This window comes from Oculina patagonica, chromosome 8 (assembly GCF_052425735.1).
Source record: "Oculina patagonica isolate OP01 chromosome 8, crgOcupat, whole genome shotgun sequence".
Taxonomy (NCBI): domain Eukaryota; kingdom Metazoa; phylum Cnidaria; class Anthozoa; order Scleractinia; family Oculinidae; genus Oculina; species Oculina patagonica.
Genome location: NC_135765.1, coordinates 34,018,620 through 34,038,639, shown reverse-complemented (window position 1 = coordinate 34,038,639; position 20,020 = coordinate 34,018,620). Strand labels below are relative to the sequence as shown.

Sequence of the window (20,020 nt, the reverse complement as noted above, 5' to 3'; positions counted from 1 at the left end):
TGAAGCGCTCAGGCCTCGTTTTCACGCAGTATTGTCCATTGTTCCATTTCAACCAATGCGCATCGTCGACAAAAATAGTAACAAGCAAGAGAGGTTTGACTGGAAGGAAATACCCAATGGAACCTTGATAAAACGAAACCCTCTGTAACGAAGCCTCCGGTTCTATAAATGAGATTCTTCAGCCCGACGAAAGTTATACATTTTCCCTGGCTCTTGGTAATTCGACATGTCGGTGTTTCACTATATCAGTATGTGTGTGGGTTAATTTTACCCTTGGTACAATTCACTATGTTCCTTTGTTCACAACTAGATGGTATTTAATATGATATTGAATATAAAATAATCATTAAAGAAAATAACAGATTATATCAAGGTTAAAATTGAACCACAGCATTTATATTAAATTAAGAAGAATTCAGTTTACTTGATCGCAGCCAGCCATTCCGAGCAAGACTAGCCCGTTCCAGGCGTTTGTTCGTTCGTTAAAATTATCGTTTGTGATTTCGAAATTTTTGATACCAAGAGAGCTCAGGATAAATCCGAACTGAAAAAGCTGAATCTCTACTCAAAAGGAAAGTAATAACATCATTGTATTTACGATAAGCTTAAAAAACCACATATTTTGTGTAATGCTTATATGAAGGGAAGCTTAGGTCACAATCTTGAAAAATTACAGCAAATAAAGTAATTTATGATATTTGGTTTGTAGAGCCGTGTATCTGAGGAAAAAGGTTTTGGATTACAGCAATGTTTTAAAAGAATGCCAACTGGTCAGTGAAGTTAATAAGGGCGATGAGTCAAATTCAAATGAACCAAGACCAAATCCAGCAAGTGGCAAGATGGAGGTGTGGAATGAGTACCGTCGCACTGTTAGAGGAGCCCTGAAGGGGTGGGTATAAATCTTATTTCCCAGCCTATTTATTTACATTCTTTCTTTGTGATTCCCAGAATCCCAGTGCCGTTGACCCAAATCTTATTTCCCAGTTTCCAAATTACCCCTTTAGGCCCCTTGTTATTTCGGGGTGTTACAATACTCCTAGGGATCCTAGTTGCTACTGGGATAAGCTCCAGCGGTATGGGTCAGTGGTTCAAGTGCAACTTTACCCACAGATATTCTAAAGAAAGGCCTCTTTTGGAAGCGGTGTCCTTTCGTATTAAGTTAGTTTACCCTTGGCAGTAATGTCTACCTTTCTCCCTCTGTTTCTCTTCCTGTCACCGTTGTAGTTTGAACAAAAAAAGAGGGAAAAAATCTCAATTATTTCGATGGCAAGGCAACCGAAGTATAGCCTGAATTTCAGCCGTCTTCTCTGGTCGCTCACTCCCAAAAAAGATCTTGCGTCTATCTCCGAAGCAAGTGACAAGAGAAGACGGCAGATATTCAGGCTAACTGAAATACTGTTTAGATTTGTATGTAATATCCCGCATGAAAACAATAAATTAATTGACAAAACAAAGGAGACAAATGTTCCTTCTGGTATGTGCATTTATTGAAAACCTTTCCAATTTCTGGCTAGCTTAGTCAATTACCTTAGAAACAAAATTAAATATTAAATAAATTAAACGAATTATCGCTCATCACTAAGTATTCCTGCAATTTGTTCTACAATCTTAAATATACAGTGAACAGAGATTATTCACATCCCTTATCAAAGGGCAGTGCTGGTTGAAATTGATTTAAAGTTTGCATTGGGAATACCATACTTTACTTGCCGTATTTTTTAAATTTCCATCCGAGAGAGTTTTCTAACAATGACATTTGTAGTTTGATAACTTTACATTCTTATTGACAACAGAGATTATTTACAACCCTTATGGTCCCTTTCCTCATCAGCCAAATAGTTTGGCATATTAATATTTTAAAACTGTTACATTGTGTTTACCATCAAAAGACATAATAATTGAAATAATTATCATAAATTACTGTAACATTAGCTAGGATATTTTATTTTTCACGACCATTGCATTCATTGAGTTGCAGTTGTCTTTAGGGTAAATGTATAAAGAATGCCTAAAGAAATTTCACTGACATGAGTAGTCACTTCACTTTTAATAAGTCTACATGTACAAACTGTGCTATATATTATGGATTGAAAAAGCTAGGCTCGTCTAAAAGAAACTTCCCCTGAGATGAATAGGTAGTTGTTTCTTGTTATCGACTTAAACTTCAAGCTAACTATATTGTATTACACCTTATTAAGATACTATTAATGATACTCTTCTAGCAATTACCTAAGCTCAAAAAATTTGTGATCATCTACAGGAGCCTTGCCTGTAGATATTTAATATGTTCTGGTCGAAATATGATAATTGCACACAACTGATGGAAGGAAGTAAGGAAAAACCTTGTTAATAATTTTTTACCTCTGAAATAACAGCAGTTACCAGTTAAACATGGAGATGATTATTTTTTTGTCTTGACTTTTCACTTTGGTGGGTGCAAGATATTATTAACCATGGGATAAGAGAACTAAGTTGAAGATAGTTTTGAATATGATCACATGTTAAAGACTATCAGTGGGTAGCAAACAAAAGGCTAGGCAATCAAATTCACACTTTTGCAATAAACACAGAAAAACTAATGCCTTCTAAGTAATATATATAATTTGTTTACTGCCGCTGCTGTTCAACGAATGTCATGGCTGATATCATGGGTTGAGTGAGACCTGATGGCAGGGACTGGACACCATCAAGAATATTGGCTGTGACACTGCCAATCCTACAGGGAGAATAAAGATAATATTAAGTGAACAAAAGTAAATTTCTGGTGACTACAGTTATCGTCCACAGGTGGAACACAAGGCATAACCTTGCAGGATGACTACGTTTAAGTGTCTTAATGGAGATTAAAGTTTTTATGAGTCAAATGAGTCAATGGCCTTACTAATAAAAGCTAACCACAAACAAACCAGAGTGGAACTAACTGCAAGCAACCTGAAGTGGGACTGACAACAAGCAAACTGGAGTAGAACTAACAACAAGCAAACCACAGTAGACTAACTGCAAGCAAACTGGACTGAAACAAACCACAAGCAAATTGATACATGCTGAGCTAACTGCAACCAAAGTGGAGTGTTTCTAAGCTAATTTTCTATACAGGCAAACCATGGATCAACAACAAGCAAACCAGAGTGGGCTAACCAGATGCAAACTGGAGTGGAACTAACTACACGGAAAATTGGAGTGGAACTAACTGCAACCAAAGTGGAGTGTTTCTAACCTAATTTGTTTTCAGGCAAACTTTAAATACTTTAATTTACACGACCCCACAAGCTGTAAGCTTTTATCCAAATCGTGTTTTTAAATAAAGGTAACTACTACTACTGTGTTTCAATAGATAATATCCTACTTTGTGTAAAAATCACCTTGACTCATTGACTTATGACTCATAGACTAGGGACCTTATCAAAATGTTGTGCAAAATCTCTTTTTTGCAAAATGCAGTAAGGTACCGGTAACATTTTTTCACATGATACATGTATCTTACAACAAGTTTACCAAAACAAGATTTTTCTTACCATTCTTTCTGAGCCTGAGGCAGTTTTGGTACAGACTCCTTGTCTTTTGGAACTAAACCAGCTTTTAAACTTTTGAAATTAGATTCAATGTTCTTTTTGTAGTCTGCCAGAGGTGTCCCAGCCTGATTTACAGATTGCTGTTGACAAAGATATTATAAATGAGTTGTTGGCAGTATTGACACTGTTCTAGAATTTCATTACTAAAGCTTCAGTACGTACATAATCAATGGTATCTAAGTTCCGAACACAGATGTGTAGGTCAAGATAAAATCCAATATTCATGAAAGTGAACAGAGGAAAGATAATTGTTACCCTGCTTTAGTGCCTTGCCTTTGTTCACTTTCATGAATAAGTTGGAAGTTATCTTGAAGCACACATGTGTTTTTAGAACTTCAATAATTCTTATTCAGTGGTGGAACTTGAAATGCTCATATGGCTAAGGGGGAGATGATGCACCTTTCTTTCTCAGGGGGTGGGTTGAAGTTTGTGCAGGTGGACCCTTTCTTGTACCAAAAGGGGGAAAGGTATGGAAATTTTCTGTCTCTCAGGCCTTTTTATTTTTCAGCAAAATGTGATGGGAAAGGACACTCCATCCAGTCTACCCCCTTGATCAGCCACTGTTTTTGCCACCCAGTAGTAGAATGTCGCAAACAAAAACATAATTCCGCAAAAGCTGACTCCTTTTGCTCAGGATGTTTATTTTTTTTTTCAATTACAAGAGTTTTTAAAGATTCACTACAACATTTAAAACACTAGAAAAGGATTCTTCCAAAAGAATAGGTAAACAATGCTTGTTGTAAAAGGTAATAAAAGCAACTAATTTAATACATGGTTGCAGGGTGGATGCCTAACTAACCTGGAGCCTCCGCATCAAAAGATCAGCACAATGTTCTGTCGCTTACTGGATCCTACAAACTTTTTCCCAATTTCTTTGACCATTTTGATTAATTTACAATTTTTATTTCAATCTCCCAAGAAAAACATAGTGGTTAGCCTAGTAGGAGTCATGGTGGCCTAATGGTTAGTATTCTGGACTCCAGATCAAACAGTCTGGGTTTGAGCTCTGGCCAGGGTTATTACGTTGTATTCTTGGGCAAGACACTTTACTTTCACAGTGCCTCTCTGCACCCAGGTGTATAAATGGGTACCAACAAATTTAATGCTGGGTGTAACCATGCAATGGACTAGTGTCCTATCCAAGGGGGAGTAGAAATACTTTTCTACCCAATGGTTTGGCTGATCTTCAGGTTCTCACAGCTATTCTTACTGAATCTTGGAGATCCTCTTCCCTTTAATACTTATAGCCAACACATATAGAGGTGATTCAACAGGGACTGTAAGTAACTCACATATAGCAGTGCTGTTTGATGAGCCATGTATTTGTGATTTGTCAGGTTGAATGCATCACTGTTCAGCTGGTGACTCAGGGTTATAAGTTGATTTAACATCCCAAGATGCAGAAAATACCCTGCAATACAAACACAAAGTTCAGCTCACAATTGACTCACAAGATAACCTTCCCTGTTAAAAATCATTCGACTTGAAAAATATAATGCAGCAACATATATAGCATAGCTTAAAATATAAAAATGTTTAAAACAGATCTAAAAATATAAAACAATACTCTAAATTTTCGATCGCCTTCTGCGGTCTTCTTCAGAGAATGATGGATTTTTGCAAAGTTTGCAGAATTCTAATATTTAGCTACATCGACGTTATTGTTCGTTGTCCCCCTGGAGAGCAACTAGCGATGCCTAAACCCTTGGGATAGGGTTGTCCTCCAATAATAGCTCCTTTTGAAGAAAAGTTAAAGATAGCAACTCTTGCAATTCAGGTGACTTTTTTTTTTGTTTTTGGCTCGGTTGGGGTGGGGGGGGGGGAGGATTTTAACTTACAAAGGTTTACAGTTACAGTTAACTACTTAATGCCTTATGATAATTGAGTTATTGAGAGAAATCACTACCATCCATGGAAGATTTCTGGCTTTGGAATGCTGGTCTCTCTGGGTTTGTCAAATAAGAAGTGACTCTCGGAAACAATAAAGATAATCCAGTCTGTCTAAGGTACTCCTGTAGGAAAAAACATACCACAAATTAATGAGCTGTTACTTTTAATAAATGCCAAATTGTATAGTTTGAGGGAATGTATTTAGGAAACTGACTAAGATGCTCACTGTTGTGAGTGGTTGAAATGAGAATTTAAAAAAAGTCTTTACAAACAGACAGCATTTGATGCAAGTGTTTTCCTCCTTAACTTGAAAGGTCTTTTTTCTTTAAAACCTTACTGCAGACTGAGAGTGAACATTCAAGGATTTTCATAGCCCATGTTCCAGTTATTTCGTTTCTGAGAGCAAAAGAGGTGGCTGAAAGGTTGGGTTGTGACAGAGCAAAAAAAAAAACACAGAAAAAAAAAGAAAAAGATAGAGGGAAAACGAAATTGAGAAAGAGGGACAGGAACGAAATTATAAGTTAGAAAGTTTCAACTGAGATGTACATTTCTATCAAAAATATGTCATGTAACAGATAATTGATGGGACATTGGCCAATCAAGATGCTCCATTGCCCTGTCTGTGGGTTATAAAAAATCTCCAAAATCTTTGGGATCAGTTACAGGCATTTCCTTCTATTCTCCTCCTCCCCCATCTCATTTTTTATTACTTTGTCCTACATCCCAAGACCTTATCACCCAAAAGAAGAAATTGTACTTTGACTTTAAAACAAAATGACCAATGGTGTATCATAAACCGAAGTGCACAAATAACAGTTTGGGAGAATTTTAATGCTGAAACTGTCATTTTGGGGTCTAAAAGCATGAAATGCCTCACTTACTTTTAGTGTTGGTCTTGGGTCTGGTAGAAAATGAATCATTTCCCGCATTTTCTCAAAGAGTACTTGAGCTATAAGAAAGTTTTACAAAATAACAGTTTATTAAGTTTCCCGTAACTGCACAAATTCTTCAGGATTGGTCAGTGCATCTCAACAAACAACATAGAGTTTGTTGTTAGTTCACAGAAGCAGACATGCATTTCTAGCTAGCTGTTATGACTGAAGTCAACCTCAACTGGGATGTGCAAAATTTGAAAAGCACTTGAAATTTTTGTAAAGCTTGGCAAGCGGCTTAATACAAAGTAGTCTACATGCATGTAGGCTACTTTTTGCAGGGTATAGTTTCCCTGAGGCTTTTAATTATTTACATCCAGTTCTCCATTTCCAGACACCCCCTATTTAATAAGAAATAAAACAATAATCAGGGCTGGAAATAACGGCCGGTCAACGGACAATGTCCGGTCTGATTGGGGATTTGACCGGTCAAACTTTCCACTTGCCAGTCATGTTGACCGGTCACATTCAATTATATTGAAGTAAACTAAAGTTTTCATGCTGTTCAGTTGTTTTCTATAAGTAGGCACATCGCTTAATTGTGGAACTTTGACCTGAAATGATCTGTAACTGTTGCATTTGAAACAGACATCGGCGTTCTCACACTCAGTCTCATACTCTTTATTCCGTAATTTTCAAGTTCTCCATTTCCTCCCGCATTTAAAAAAGCTCTAAATCCCCGAAATAAAAAATATAATTTAAAGAAGTTACAATTAAAACAATATTTCACATCTTTGTACGTTTTGTAGCGTGTTACTTGCTGTGGCATTTTCGCAGTGTTAAATACGTGCGGCGAACGTAGCAATACGAACCCAGTAGTTTACATTGAATAATTTCATGTCTATAAATACTACAAGCAGTTGAATGAAAAAATGAAAAAGCCTTTTATTGTCGTAAATGAGAACAGCTCTCAAATAGTTAATACACAGAAAATAACAATCAGATCAGAACTCAAAAATTATTAGAGCGAGTTTTCATTCTTAATGTCTCAACTACTTTTATTTGCAAATTCAAATTTATGCAAATTTCGTGTAAAATGTAATTTGATTCTACAGTCTTGTTTTTCAAGTTTATGAATGGTGAAAACCAAACTTTTTTAAAGCAAGTTAAATTTTCATGAATGAAACACTGTTTCACTTGAATTTAAAAGTCAATTGCTGGCTACAATGTAATTTAATTTCTATTTTTCAAAGTTTTTTTGTAACATGAAACGAATGATGTGATTTTGCAAGTGTCTCACGTCTGGCTCATGATCATAATTTGTATTTGTCTATATCGCTAAACTTTAACAAATGGGACAATACTGTTCAATGCTTGGGGCCATGGGTTATAAGCCCATTTTATATTATCAATGATTTGTACAGTAACAAAATCTGTGGTCTAGTTTTGGAACTTTTGCAAAATCTAATTTTAGACACAAGTATCACCTCCGGAATTTTTCATGAAAAGATGTAGATTTCACGTGGCGTTTTGCATCTATTAAAATAAACAAGCAGCAAAAATAAGAACATTTTCAACAGCTTTAGAAAAAAGGTCGGCTATTACTTTAGGGATGGGGGGTCAATTGTATTTAAATAGAAGAAAACGTCATGTTGTGTTTGACCGGCCAGAAACGAGGTATGACTGAGCTAAAATTTATTTGGCCGGACATCTTGACCGGTGATCATGCGGCCGTTATTTCCAGCCCTGATAATAATAAAAACTTCAAGCCTGGGTGATGGATTATTGAAGCCAGTGCTTGTCTTTGTTTCCTGCACCATTTGGCAGCGGGTCGTGTGGAAATAGTGCTGGGGGGGGGGGGGGGGTAGTTTGAAACCCTTCCCTATTCTTGACCAAGTTCAGCTGCATTTTGCAACCCTACTCCAAACTATATGCCAAAAATTTCTACCCCATCCTCCCTTCTGGAAACTCTAACATTATTGCAGTCTGTTGCATTTAAGTTGCACAATGACATAATAATGATTTGTATTCACATTTACATACAGTTCCTTTAATTCTAGATAGACAAAATTCTCCATACCGCCAAGCAGTTTTGCGGTAAATGTAGCCCAATCTATCCCAGACTAAACTGCTTGAAAACCATACCCTTCACAGTGGCACATAACCCTATTAGCTCCTTTACTAGGAATGCACTCCCTGGATCAAATGGAATTCTTGCCTGCCACTATACTTGTAAACTCGTGAAACATTGTGACCTTATCTCCATTTTTTTTATATTATGTTGTTTCAGAAAATACCCATACCTCCACCATGGAAGATTTCTGGTTTGGGTTGTTTCATACTTTCATATTTTAAAAAATTTGGCTTTTGAGACCCCCATGCCAACCCCATAATCAAGACATCTTAACATTTGTAAACCTTCACTCATAGTAATTTATATTCTTACGTATCCTCATTCATGCGTCACATATATTTTTATAATTATTTTTATTCCTTTGTGGCTTACCTGTAAACTAGCTGGTGCGTTCCCGCAGATTTTGCTAGTCTGCGGGACGCATCAAAACCATAGTTTAGTGTAATGACCACATTAAACATTGTATTTTTTTTTCTGTGGGGTAGGTATGGATACATTGTATTTTCTGGAGTCATGCATTAAGAGTTGAATTGCTATGTACTAGCTACAACATTACTATTAAATGGTCTTTGTACCTTTCGGTTCAAACTTGTTTTGGTATTCCACTTTGTGAGCTGCATCAATCTTGCCCAATGATGTCTAGCACACAAACAAAACAAAACAATACCAGCTATATTATTTTCTTAGAAATTAAATATATTTCACTAAATGATGTATATAATTATTTGAATTTTTATAGTGGCAGTTTTAGTGCCAAAATGAGAACGACATCTCATCATGTGGATGTCCTTCGTGAACGTATGCATGTCATCAAACATCCTGGGCAACCCTTGATAAAAATTTGGTAAAATTATGACAGCTTAAGGTGGCTCGACCCAGTTTTTTTCTAGCGATACCTATCAACTTTGAAACCCTCATACTTAAAGGGACTAATGTCAATGACATATCTACTATATCACATGGACTACTCATAGACTGAACTGCAATATAATATAAATTTTTGGGAGATCGGAATGAATATCACGTGACAATGACGTCACACACGTTTTTGCTCTGAATCGAATTTTAGCCCTTAACCGCATTTTCTCTCGCGATCCTCCACGCTACGTATACCTTGGGTGTTTGCCTTCAGCTCTGCGGAGTTTCATCGAAATCTACAAGAGGAATTTTGAAATATCTTGGAATTTGTTTTCAGATGGTATAATTTATCCGTAAAATAAAGACAAGACTTCATATAAAGAAATTTGTTTCTTTTTAGATGTTTAATAAGAGGCTTTAGCCCTCATTCCTTTTTAAAATGTCCCATATCCGATATCCAAATCGTAAGAAGTAGGTAGACTTGCGCGATTTCGAAAAATATGAAATATATGAATCAAAGTGAAGCTCAATGTTTAGCCCTATTTACCAATTTTACGCCTACTTTCGCAAAAAAAGCGATTATTTCAAAACTCGTCGATGAATTTTCTCCAAAATCTTTGAGAGTGGCAATTGATCAGTACACTACACAATCCCCGAATTTCATGCTCATTGAAAACTTCTAAGGCTGTCTAACATAAACGCAAAATATAGTAAATATTGAAGCGATCTCGTAGTTTTGAATAATTTTGTGCTCTGGGATTTCCTATTGTTTCGAGTTGAGCACAACATCGAATTCCTGTGCACCACGCGTAAAATGACCTCGCTTGGCTACCTTCCGAAAGCTTACCGAAATCTTTCGGAATATGGTAATAATCTCGAGTTCACGTAAACAATAATGAATGAATGAAACTCAAAGCCGGTTATGTTTTGACGCCATTCCAGTTTGACGCCATTGACAGCGTACTCAGAAACTTACCTCGTTTACACTTTCTTTCTTTTGATGTTTTAATTTCTTTAGCGTAGCATCCAGTACGGCGGCCTTTTTTTGTTTTACATTTCTTGTTCTTGGCATTTTTGACTTTCAACTCAGCCAAGATGTCGACCACACAAGAAAAGTTGTTGCGTGACAATTTCTTTTCCATTGTTTTCTTTAAAACGGACCACATTTCGGAAAGATTTCGGTAAGCTTTCGGAAGGTAGCCAAGCGTAGTCATTTTACGCGTGGTGCACAGGAATTCGATGTTGGGCTCAACTCGAAACAATAGGAAATCCCAGAGCACAAAATTATTCAAAACTACGAGATCGCTTCAATATTTACTATATTTTGCGTTTACGTTAGACAACCTTAGAAGTTTTCAATGAGCATGAAATTCAGGGATTGTGTAGTGCACTGATCAATTGCCACTCTCAAAAATTTTGGAGAAAATTCATCGACGAGTTTTGAAATAATCGCTTTTTTTTGCGAAAGAAGGCGCAAAATTGGTAAAAAGAGCTAAACCTTGAGCTTCACTATGATTCATATATTTCATATTTTTCGAAATCGCGCAAGTCTACCTACTTCTTACGGTTTGGATATCGGATATGGGACATTTTTAAATGGAATGAGGGCTAAAGCCTCTTATTAAACATCAAAAAAGTAGCAAATTTCTTTATATGAAGTCTTATCTTTATTTTTCGCATAAATTATATCATCTAAAAAGAAATTCCAAGATATTTCAAAATTCCTCTTGTAGATTTCGATGAAACTCCGCAGAGCTGAAGGCAAACACCCAAGGTATACGTAGCGTGGAGGATCTCGAGAGAAAATGCGGTTACGGGCTAAAATTCGATTCGGAGCAAAAACCAGTGTGACGTCATTGTCACGTGATATTCATTCCGATCTCCCAAAAATTTATATCATATTGCAATTCAGTCTATGTGTAATCCATGTGATATAGGGGATATGTCATTGACTTTAATCCCTTTAAGTATTAGGGTTTCAAAGTTGATAGGTATCGCTAGAAAAAAACTGGGTCGAGCCACCTTAACCAGTGAAGAAAAGTTGCAAAGAAAAACTAAGAAATTTCTTTCTTCCCATCTGCAACCACATTTATGCTTTTGCTTACACCTAGTTATCCATCCCTTGATCTTTGAAGGTGGATATATGGTAGTATAAAATTAGCTCCTTTTATGTTTGAAAATTCTTTTCTATAAGCTTATGTTTACACAGCCCTACACTTTTTGCTGTTTTTCGCAAAATTGAAAAATCTTATAGAATTCACCTATGCACTTTCTTATAATTTTACTATAGGGAGCAAATAAACTAGGTTACGGCAAAAAAAACATTGATCTGAATTAAAGTTAATTTTCTGTTCTGTTGTTTTGTACTTAGACAAACAAAATTAAGGTGTGAAACTAATCTGTGAGACAACAAAACTTGTAGCTTACAGCGTATTCTTTCTTGCACAGAGGCTCCAATTGAGAGCACAATGTCAAAACCTCAATGGCAATATCGTCTGGAGAAAACTGCACCTTCCAGAGTGGTTCATGAAGTCGGACTTCCACTAAACAACGCAAAAACAGGTGAAAACAAACATGATTGAAAACGGGGCGAGGGTTTCGACTTTGGAGAACAAGCCAAAAATGCACAAACCTTTGAATGATGGGTCGTAGGCGAGAGGTGCACATAACGGTCCAGGAAAAACAATTCTTTCCATGTTCATTTTTGTGTTTTAAAGCTTTGCAACGTCTGACTATTTGCAAAAGAAAGTTGAAAAGCTTGCAACTCGAGTGGACGCCATGACAGCTGTCTTGTGTTGAACCGCTGACCCAAAATACAGAGAACTAGGTGTCGGGAGTCAGGGAGGGTGCCCTGGGTACCAGAGGATTTTTCTCGCGCGCGGTGGGTTCCTCTTCGGAAACCGCGCAAGAAAAACCTCTGGCACCCAGGGTAAGGGGAGGGGGGAGAGGGAGAGTCAGCATTTTGTACCAGGCGGGTGAAAACGCGCACAAATACAAGCTCAAACGCGGTTTTCACACGTCTGAAACAAAAGCAAAGAACGTAATAAGCGACTTAGCTGGCTAAGTTCGGTTTATATCTTAAAGACTGACAATTAGGCATGAATAGATTGTGCTAGTAAATTCAGGAAAAGTTGCTTCACAATATACCTTAAAGTTGCTCTAAAGTTGCTCAAATATCAAAAAGTTGCCACCAAAATTTAGAAAAGTTGCTTGCTCTAGAGTCGTTTTGTTTTAGAAAAATACCCAAAACGTGTTTGTTTGTTTGTTGCCATTTAAAAATTTTCATTAAATATTCTTAAAATCATTAAAAGAGTCCAAAAAGCCATTGTTATATGAAAAATATAAATACTTTATTGTAATCAATATGCTCTTTAAACTCAACATAATTTCAATAATAGATAAAAAATAAAAATAAAATAAAAAAATAGATAAAAAAAAAAAGATAAAAATCCCTCAAAATGAAACGACTTTTTTGGTTTGGATCGGTTTTATATCAATTTGTTGCTCAAAAGTTGCCAAGGAAGGCAAAAGTTACCCTAGGTTGCTGATACTACAAAGAGTTGCTCAAGACGCTAAAAGTTGCTCAAAAGTTGCTGAGCACAATCTATTTATGCCTACTGACAACATGCTCCAATAAACTATTCTCGGGCGTTACCTTCAATGCGGACTGTCATGCTCCAAGTCATGCTCAACAGCAAGACATAGCAGGAGCAGACAGGATTTTCCTCGATGTTTTAAAACTACGCTGTTAAAAAACGTATAACATCACCTTAACTTTGAAGCGTTAGCAATACGCATGCGCATTTAAAGGTCTAATGACAGGAATAATGACAGAGATAATTTAGTTTGTCCCACATGACTTGATGTATCACCGTTAAACAGGCCGCCGATCGGGCTTTCATTTGTTAACTCTGGTTTTCCTTCAACACGCATAAATCTTTCGCCTTTTACTAAAGATTTCCGTGGAGGAGAACAAATGAATGAGTCTATAGACTAATTTTTCGTCGCCCTGCCTTTCGGCGGGGCTCCTTTAACAGGGAGAAATTTATTATTTTAATTCAAGCCACTCTGTGGAGAGAGTGCGTTCGAGTGAGTACGAGAGTGCGTTCGATGATTTCGCCTCTTGCTTAAATATAACGCGCGGATGTACTTGTTTAAACGCATTTTACAACGTTGGGAGTTGGCGTTGTCAACAACACAGTTTTACTGACTATAAATCAAAAAGGCACGCCAGCAATCAAAATACTTTTACCAGTTTTAGCAGTTATTGATCTTAAGTTTGTTAGGAGCCCCGCCTTTAGGCAGGGCGACGAAAAATTAGTCTATAGACTCATTCAATTGTTCTCCTCCACGGAAATCTTTAGTAAAAGGCGAAAGATTTATGCGTGTTGAAGGAAAACCAGAGTTAACGACAACAGCGAAGATCAGGGGTATGATGAACATGATGCGACAAAACATGTGGGACAAACAAATCAAACTTTAATATTAAATTAATCTATTGAAATACGCATGCGCATTATTACGCAAGTTACTCGTATCACGATGTACTGCTCCATGAGCCATGACAGCTGTCTTGTATTGAACCGCTGACTCAAACGGGCACAAGAGCCCCGGTTACTCTAACTCAAACAGTTCGAGTTTTTAAGCGGGGGCTCGAGTTACCGGGGTCGATTGAATATTCAATTTTCCATGTTAATAATTGATAGTTTACTGACTAATCAGCACTTCAGTATACAGTGCAGCGATTATTAAACTTATCTCGTCAGCAACTCTAACGCGATTATGCATTCTTATGTTAATATCGGGAAATGTCTTTTAAATACGAGATCTTTTCGTTTCACTCATTGAAAGCAAATTGAAGTTCAACTTGTAGTTTTAAAATCCGATTACACGACAAAAAGAGCTAAGTGGGATATTTCAAAGAACATCTGTGACGAGCTGCAAGTTACACAGAACATCTCCTATATGCGCAACAGTGATTTGAAATCAATATATTCGTTCTCTCTTATTTTTGATTGAATTTTCTCCGAAATGCTGAAGGCGCACGAGCGGGAAAGACGGGAAAGCAACCGATTTGATGATGAATAAGCTCAGGGTGGTCATTAGCCTCAGCCACAGCTCCAAGTGTCACCTGTACGTACAGCAGCAGCCGGATTAGTATCCTCTTTGTCTTTTCCTTAGAGAGGTGTGGTGACCTAATGGTCAGCACGCTCGAATCTGGATCAAGTTGTCCGGTTTCGACCCCGCGGCCGGGGGACTGCGTTGTGTTCTTGGGCAAAACATTTCATTCTCAAAGTGCCTCTCTCCACCCAGGTGAATAAATGGGCACCAATAAATTCACTGCTTGAAATAATGTTGTGATACGTGATGGAGTAGCATCCCATCCAGGGGGGGGGGGGGGGGAGTGGAAATACTCCTTGTCGCTTCCGCAGACTTTACCTCTTTACCTAGTTTTTTACTGATAACCACGCCTGAAACATTAGCAGCAACATCCCGAAACGGCGTAGTGGACTGCATCGCTTCTCCGCTGGCAAGGGGAACTTGCACAAGTTGGCTTGGGTGCTTCCCGCTGGTTTCACTTACCACCATCGAAGCCGTGGTTGTCGAAGCTGGCATGGTTTGGTCCGTTTGGGTTTATGCGCATTCTTTGCCGACTTGGCAGCACGTTTTTTTGGCGGCGAACGCCTGGTGCAGAAGACACAGCAGGAGCAGACAGGATTTTTTTCATGTTTTAAAATATTCGTCGTTAAAAATCGTCAAGTGTAACATGCCTTAACGTTGGAGCGTGTGCAATACGCATGCGCACACAAAGGACTATTGACAGAGATTATTTAGTTTGTCCCACATGGCTTGATATATCACCGTTTAACAGGCCGCCGATCGGACATCCATTGGTTAACTCTGGTTTCCTTCCTTTTTTCTTTTCCTTTTCCTTGTGTTTGAGTCCTAAAGTCTGAATCCAAAATTCCAAAAAATCCAAAAAAAATCCGTGTTCTGTGTATGTGCAGGAGCCATGGGCTCCTGGTCTGTGGTAATGTTTTCATGTTCCTTTGTCTAATGTGTTGTTCTATGTTGAGGTTCACCTGTGGGCAGGGTGTATTCTCCTATCCTTCCATGTTTTGTCTGAGTCTGTTCTAGGTCTGTTTCCATGTCTGTAGTCTGGCCCGGGGAGAGGCCGAGTTCGTTGCTCGGGTGCCTTTTGACGTCCTCGAGGACCCTCTTCCCGGTTTGCGCGTGATAGCATTGCACTACGCTATCACCTGCATCCAAAAAAAAAAAAAAAAAAAAAAAAACTCTGGTTTCCTTCCTTTTTTCTTTTCCTTTTCCTTGTGTTTGAGTCCTAAAGTCTGAATCCAAAATTCCAAAAAATCCAAAAAAAATCCGTGTTCTGTGTATGTGCAGGAGCCATGGGCTCCTGGTCTGTGGTAATGTTTTCATGTTCCTTTGTCTAATGTGTTGTTCTATGTTGAGGTTCATCTGTGGGCAGGGTGTATTCTCCTATCCTTCCATGTTTTGTCTGAGTCTGTTCTAGGTCTGTTTCCATGTCTGTTGTCTGGCCCGGGGAGAGGCCGAGTTCGTTGCTCGGGTGCCTTTTGACGTCCTCGAGGACCCTCTTCCCGGTTTGCGCGTGATAGCATTGCACTACGCTATCACCTGCATCCAAAAAAAAAAAAAACTCTGGTTTTCCTTCAACACGCATAAATCTTTCGCCTTTTACTAAAGATTTCCGTGGAAGAGAACAAATGAATGAGTCTATAGTCTAATTTTTCGTCGCCCTGCCTTGAGACGGGGCCCTTTGAACAGAGCCAGATTGATTACTTAAAGTCAAGCCACTCAGTGGTTATCAAAGAATACGAGAGTGCGTTTGATGCCTTCAATTGGCTTTAATTTGATAAAGCCATGCCGGTGTGAATTTTTTTTCCTGAAGTATTCTTGGTTATCACGTGACGTCATCAAAATTCGAGAATCACAAGACCCATGAGTTTTTATCCTTCACTGGCTATTAGACGTCCTTAATATATATCTGCATGGTTGAAGGATTTTAGCTCGATAGCATTCGAGTCTTTTTTAAAATATTCGTATAGTCTTTTTTATCACATAAATAGATTTACTTTTTTTACCCGTTTTTATTATGTAAATAGCTCCTTTCTTTTTAACTTATTTTAACTTTAAACTATTAATTGTAATAGTTGTACAATGATAGGTTTAAGTTTTTTTAAAGTTTTTTATTAGTCAGGTGTCCACAATTAGTAGAGGGGATTTTTCCCCTCAGCTAAACATTTTAGACACGATAATAAAGTCATTCATTCATTCATTCGCCGTCTTTAAGATAGAGCATTTTGAAGTTCGGAGTTTCACGCCACACGAGATCAAAGATGGCCGCTAGAAGGCTGTCACGTTCTCTTTAAAAAATGCCTCATCTTGCGATTTTTAACAATCTGAACAGTTGAGGTTTTGCGAGAAGTGTTCATGTTAATGTTTACTTGTTAATGAGAGTGGTCTGACCGCTTTTTGTAGCAGAATTTAATGCCAGATGTTTTCATTGATTTCCGGCCGCCATGTTGGAGTCCTAGCAGTTGGACTCCAACATGGCGTTTCCATACTGTGTTCTCTAAATTTGCGTGAAACATTTTGTCGGATAACTCGAGTACGGAATAACGTAATGACCTGAGACTTGACAAAAAAATTTAAGTAGTTTTCTACAACCTGTAACATTATTGATTTTTTTGACTTAATAGTTTTGGATTTATTTTTTGGAGGCGTAATAGTGAAAACCACCTATTGCCCTTCTCTATAATTCACACTTGGACTGCAGTTGGTATATTGCGTGACACGGCTTCATTTTATAACTCAGAAAAAACTTAAAATATATAATTCCTAGTTGCATTCAAACTCCATGTTTATGCCAGTAAAGAAACTGTATAGCAACAATCAAAATACTTTTACCAGTTCTTAAAATTGTTGTTCTTTCATTTGTTAGGAGCCCCGCCTTTAGGCAGGGCGACGAAAAATTAGTCTATAGACTCATTCACTTGTTCTCCTCTACGGAAATCTTTAGTAAAAGGCGAAAGATTTATGCGTGTTGAAGGAAAACCAGAGTTTTTTTTATGTTTAAGGCGGACGGTCAGGCTCCCTTGCGGGCGGTGCAATGCCTGCCGACCAAACACGCCTCATCCTCCCCCGAAGAGGAGGGTCCACCTAAACTGAGGGACAACCATGTCGCCAACTTCGCCGGGGGATCGAACCCCGCCTCCTACAAAAATTAAACACAAAACCAAACTGAACACGAACGGGACATTAAACGGAAACAGACGAGAAGGCAGTGCTTCCAATCAAGGAGACCGCTAGACGTGGGAACAAACAGGCACAGGGCAAAACAAACATACAGGACAACACTACAAATGCAGTACACCAACTAAGGAGACCGCAGCGCACAACTGAAGGAAACAGGCGAACAACAGGAAAAGCAGAACAGCAGCAGGAAACAGGACTCAGGGCTTTTTCTTCCGAGCAGGGAACTTCAACGGGACAACTTTACGAGACAGCGGAGGACCAGCAGAAGCACGAGGGCCAGGGAAAGAGCTTGGGAAGGAAGCTCGTTTCAAACGAAACCTGTCCAACTCCAAAAGACGACTCTTCTCGAAGCAAGAATCTTGACTGGAACCAGCAGCATAGATTCTGCACATGGGACCAAAGTTTTCCCGGGTAAGTCTTTCAGGAGGAGCATTGATGTCAGCAGCAGGAATAGGCACATGAACAACAGCAGGGAACTCAGCAGGAGAAACATCAGGACTGGCAGAGGCTTCAACAACAGGACTGGCAGTTGACTCAGCAGCAGGACTGGCAGTTGACTCAGCAACAGGACTGGCAGTGGACTCAACAGCAGGACTGGCAGAAGATTCAACGACAGGAACAACAGGAAAACTGGCAGGAGGAACACTAGGATCCAATAAGCGAGTCTCAGGAAGCGGGTCGCGACCAGGTGGAAACTCACTCATGGCAGGATGACAATCTTTCATCACAGGATCAAGGTAGAAACATTCACGGTACATTTCAGGCGAGGCAGTGTCATTTAACACACAGCGACGGGTAAGACGACCCATGTCAAGGAAGGAAAAAGAGCCATCAGACTCACGAAGAACAACAGCATTAGGGCGATGGGCGCGATGAAAGTCATCAATGGAATCCTCACTCACAGAAGAAGGCATCGGAGGAGGCGGCTTAGTCGACACAGAATCATCAGCCGGAGCACCAGTACCAAGGTCAAAGGTAGACGTGGGGACAGGCTCCACAGACTCGACAGAATCAACAGCAGACTTGGAGAAATCACCAGACTCAAGGTCAGCAGCTGAATCAGACTCAGGGCGTTGACGTTTGGAAGCACGTACACGCTCGTCAGGCAAAGGATCAAGGGGGACAGAAGTGTCCATCTCATCAGAAGGGGCATCATTAGCACGACGAGTACAGTCACGGGCGAAATGGCCAGGCTGAAGGCACTTGCGACACTTGTCGCGAATCGGACAATTGGCAGCACGATGACCAGACTTGCCACAAATGTGACAGTCCAGGGGCTGATCCCGGTACCAGACACGGCACGGATAACGGAGGACACGAAGCTTCGACGGAATCTCATCACGAAGACACATCTTCAAAATACGGGAACCGGTGAGGATGTCAGAGGTGCCATAAACGCACGACCGGATATCAAGGACTTCGCCATAAGGAGAGAAACATTCAGAAACCACAGCGTCAGAGACTTCAACAGGACAATGATGCAGATAAACGAACCGGACGGAAGGCTCAGCTTCAATGAGGCGAACTTCAACACCATCAATACGAAGACCAGCACTATACACGTTATCACGAACTTGATGCGGCAAAACATGTGGGAGAAGGAATTAAAATTTAATATTAAATTAATCTATTGAAATACGCATGCGCATTAAAACGCAAATCACTCTATCATAACACGTGTGCGATGCACTGTTCAAGAGCCTCATTTTATATCCTTGACCACTAGGCCCAGTTGTTTAAAGGATGGATAACGATATCTACTTCATAAAACATTATCCAGTAGATAAAGTCAATAAATGTTGACAAAACATACTACACTCTCCACTGGATAGTGATTCATCCGGTGAATAGCGTTATCTACCCATTGAACAACCGGGACCACGGTGGAAGGCTATGGAAACGATGCTTTTGCCGTGTTTCTCGCCTCTTTGAAGGCGACGGGAAGGTCATCATCCCAGATGGAAAATTAAAGCTGCTCACTGAAAAATTGAGTTGAATCTTTGGCCGCCTACAACGTTGATTGACTATGATGCTTGGAAAACGAATGACAATAACAGTTGCGGACAATACGGGCTGACTGTGAGTGATAAAAACATACGGGTGGAAGTACGTTGCCTGCGACAACAGCGGACGAGATCGTTCCTATTTAACAGACCGGACAGACTGGTATATTCCAGATCAGAATTCCGTTGTTAGTCAGATTCGTCCTTTCAAATCAGTCAATGCAGAAATATCATTCACTGTTTTAGTGGATTTGTGCAAGACTCTTGTCAAAAATTCCTATTTCACTTTCAAAACCACCCCACCGGCTGGCCCATTCTGACTAGTGGTAAGCACTCTATGTCTTTATATTTACTCGGATAAATTCTTTATGTCATTTCTTTCCCGTGATGGCGTAG

General features: G+C 39.0%; 1 protein-coding gene and 4 non-coding genes across 5 annotated transcripts; 2 read left to right on the top strand and 3 right to left on the bottom strand.

Annotated features, from left to right (window-relative positions):
* Nucleotides 1–1,465: 1,465 nt before the first annotated feature.
* Nucleotides 1,466–12,141, bottom strand: LOC144662216 (uncharacterized). The gene is made up of 8 exons (XM_078522979.1): nt 11,959–12,141; nt 11,754–11,869; nt 9,044–9,107; nt 6,344–6,411; nt 5,479–5,584; nt 4,865–4,983; nt 3,516–3,652; nt 1,466–2,716 (listed from the first exon to the last, which is right to left on the bottom strand). The coding sequence occupies exons 1-8, from the start codon at nt 12,026–12,028 to the stop codon at nt 2,608–2,610; spliced, it is 789 nt and encodes a 262-aa protein (XP_078379105.1). The 5' UTR covers nt 12,029–12,141; the 3' UTR covers nt 1,466–2,607.
* Nucleotides 12,142–13,232: 1,091 nt separating this feature from the next.
* LOC144664550 (U5 spliceosomal RNA) lies at nt 13,233–13,353 on the top strand. Its single transcript, XR_013572829.1, has one exon. It is a non-coding gene; the product is annotated as a U5 spliceosomal RNA (small nuclear RNA).
* Nucleotides 13,354–13,613: 260 nt separating this feature from the next.
* On the bottom strand, nt 13,614–13,734 carry LOC144664551 (U5 spliceosomal RNA). The gene has a single exon (XR_013572830.1). It is a non-coding gene; the product is annotated as a U5 spliceosomal RNA (small nuclear RNA).
* A 2,265-nt stretch (nt 13,735–15,999) lies between these two features.
* On the top strand, nt 16,000–16,120 carry LOC144664552 (U5 spliceosomal RNA). The gene has a single exon (XR_013572831.1). It is a non-coding gene; the product is annotated as a U5 spliceosomal RNA (small nuclear RNA).
* A 1,188-nt stretch (nt 16,121–17,308) lies between these two features.
* On the bottom strand, nt 17,309–17,429 carry LOC144664553 (U5 spliceosomal RNA). The gene has a single exon (XR_013572832.1). It is a non-coding gene; the product is annotated as a U5 spliceosomal RNA (small nuclear RNA).
* Nucleotides 17,430–20,020: the final 2,591 nt, after the last annotated feature.

Coding starts and splice junctions, on each gene's coding strand:
- LOC144662216 (XM_078522979.1), bottom strand. CDS start 12,028: ATGAACATGGAAAGAATTGTTTTTCCTGGACCGTTATGTGCACCTCTC. Junction 4,984..5,478: donor CCAGAAATCTTCCATGGATG/GTAGTGATTTCT, acceptor TTTGTATTGCAG/GGTATTTTCTGCATCTTGGG. Junction 2,717..3,515: donor CCTCAGGCTCAGAAAGAATG/GTAAGAAAAATC, acceptor TTCTCCCTGTAG/GATTGGCAGTGTCACAGCCA.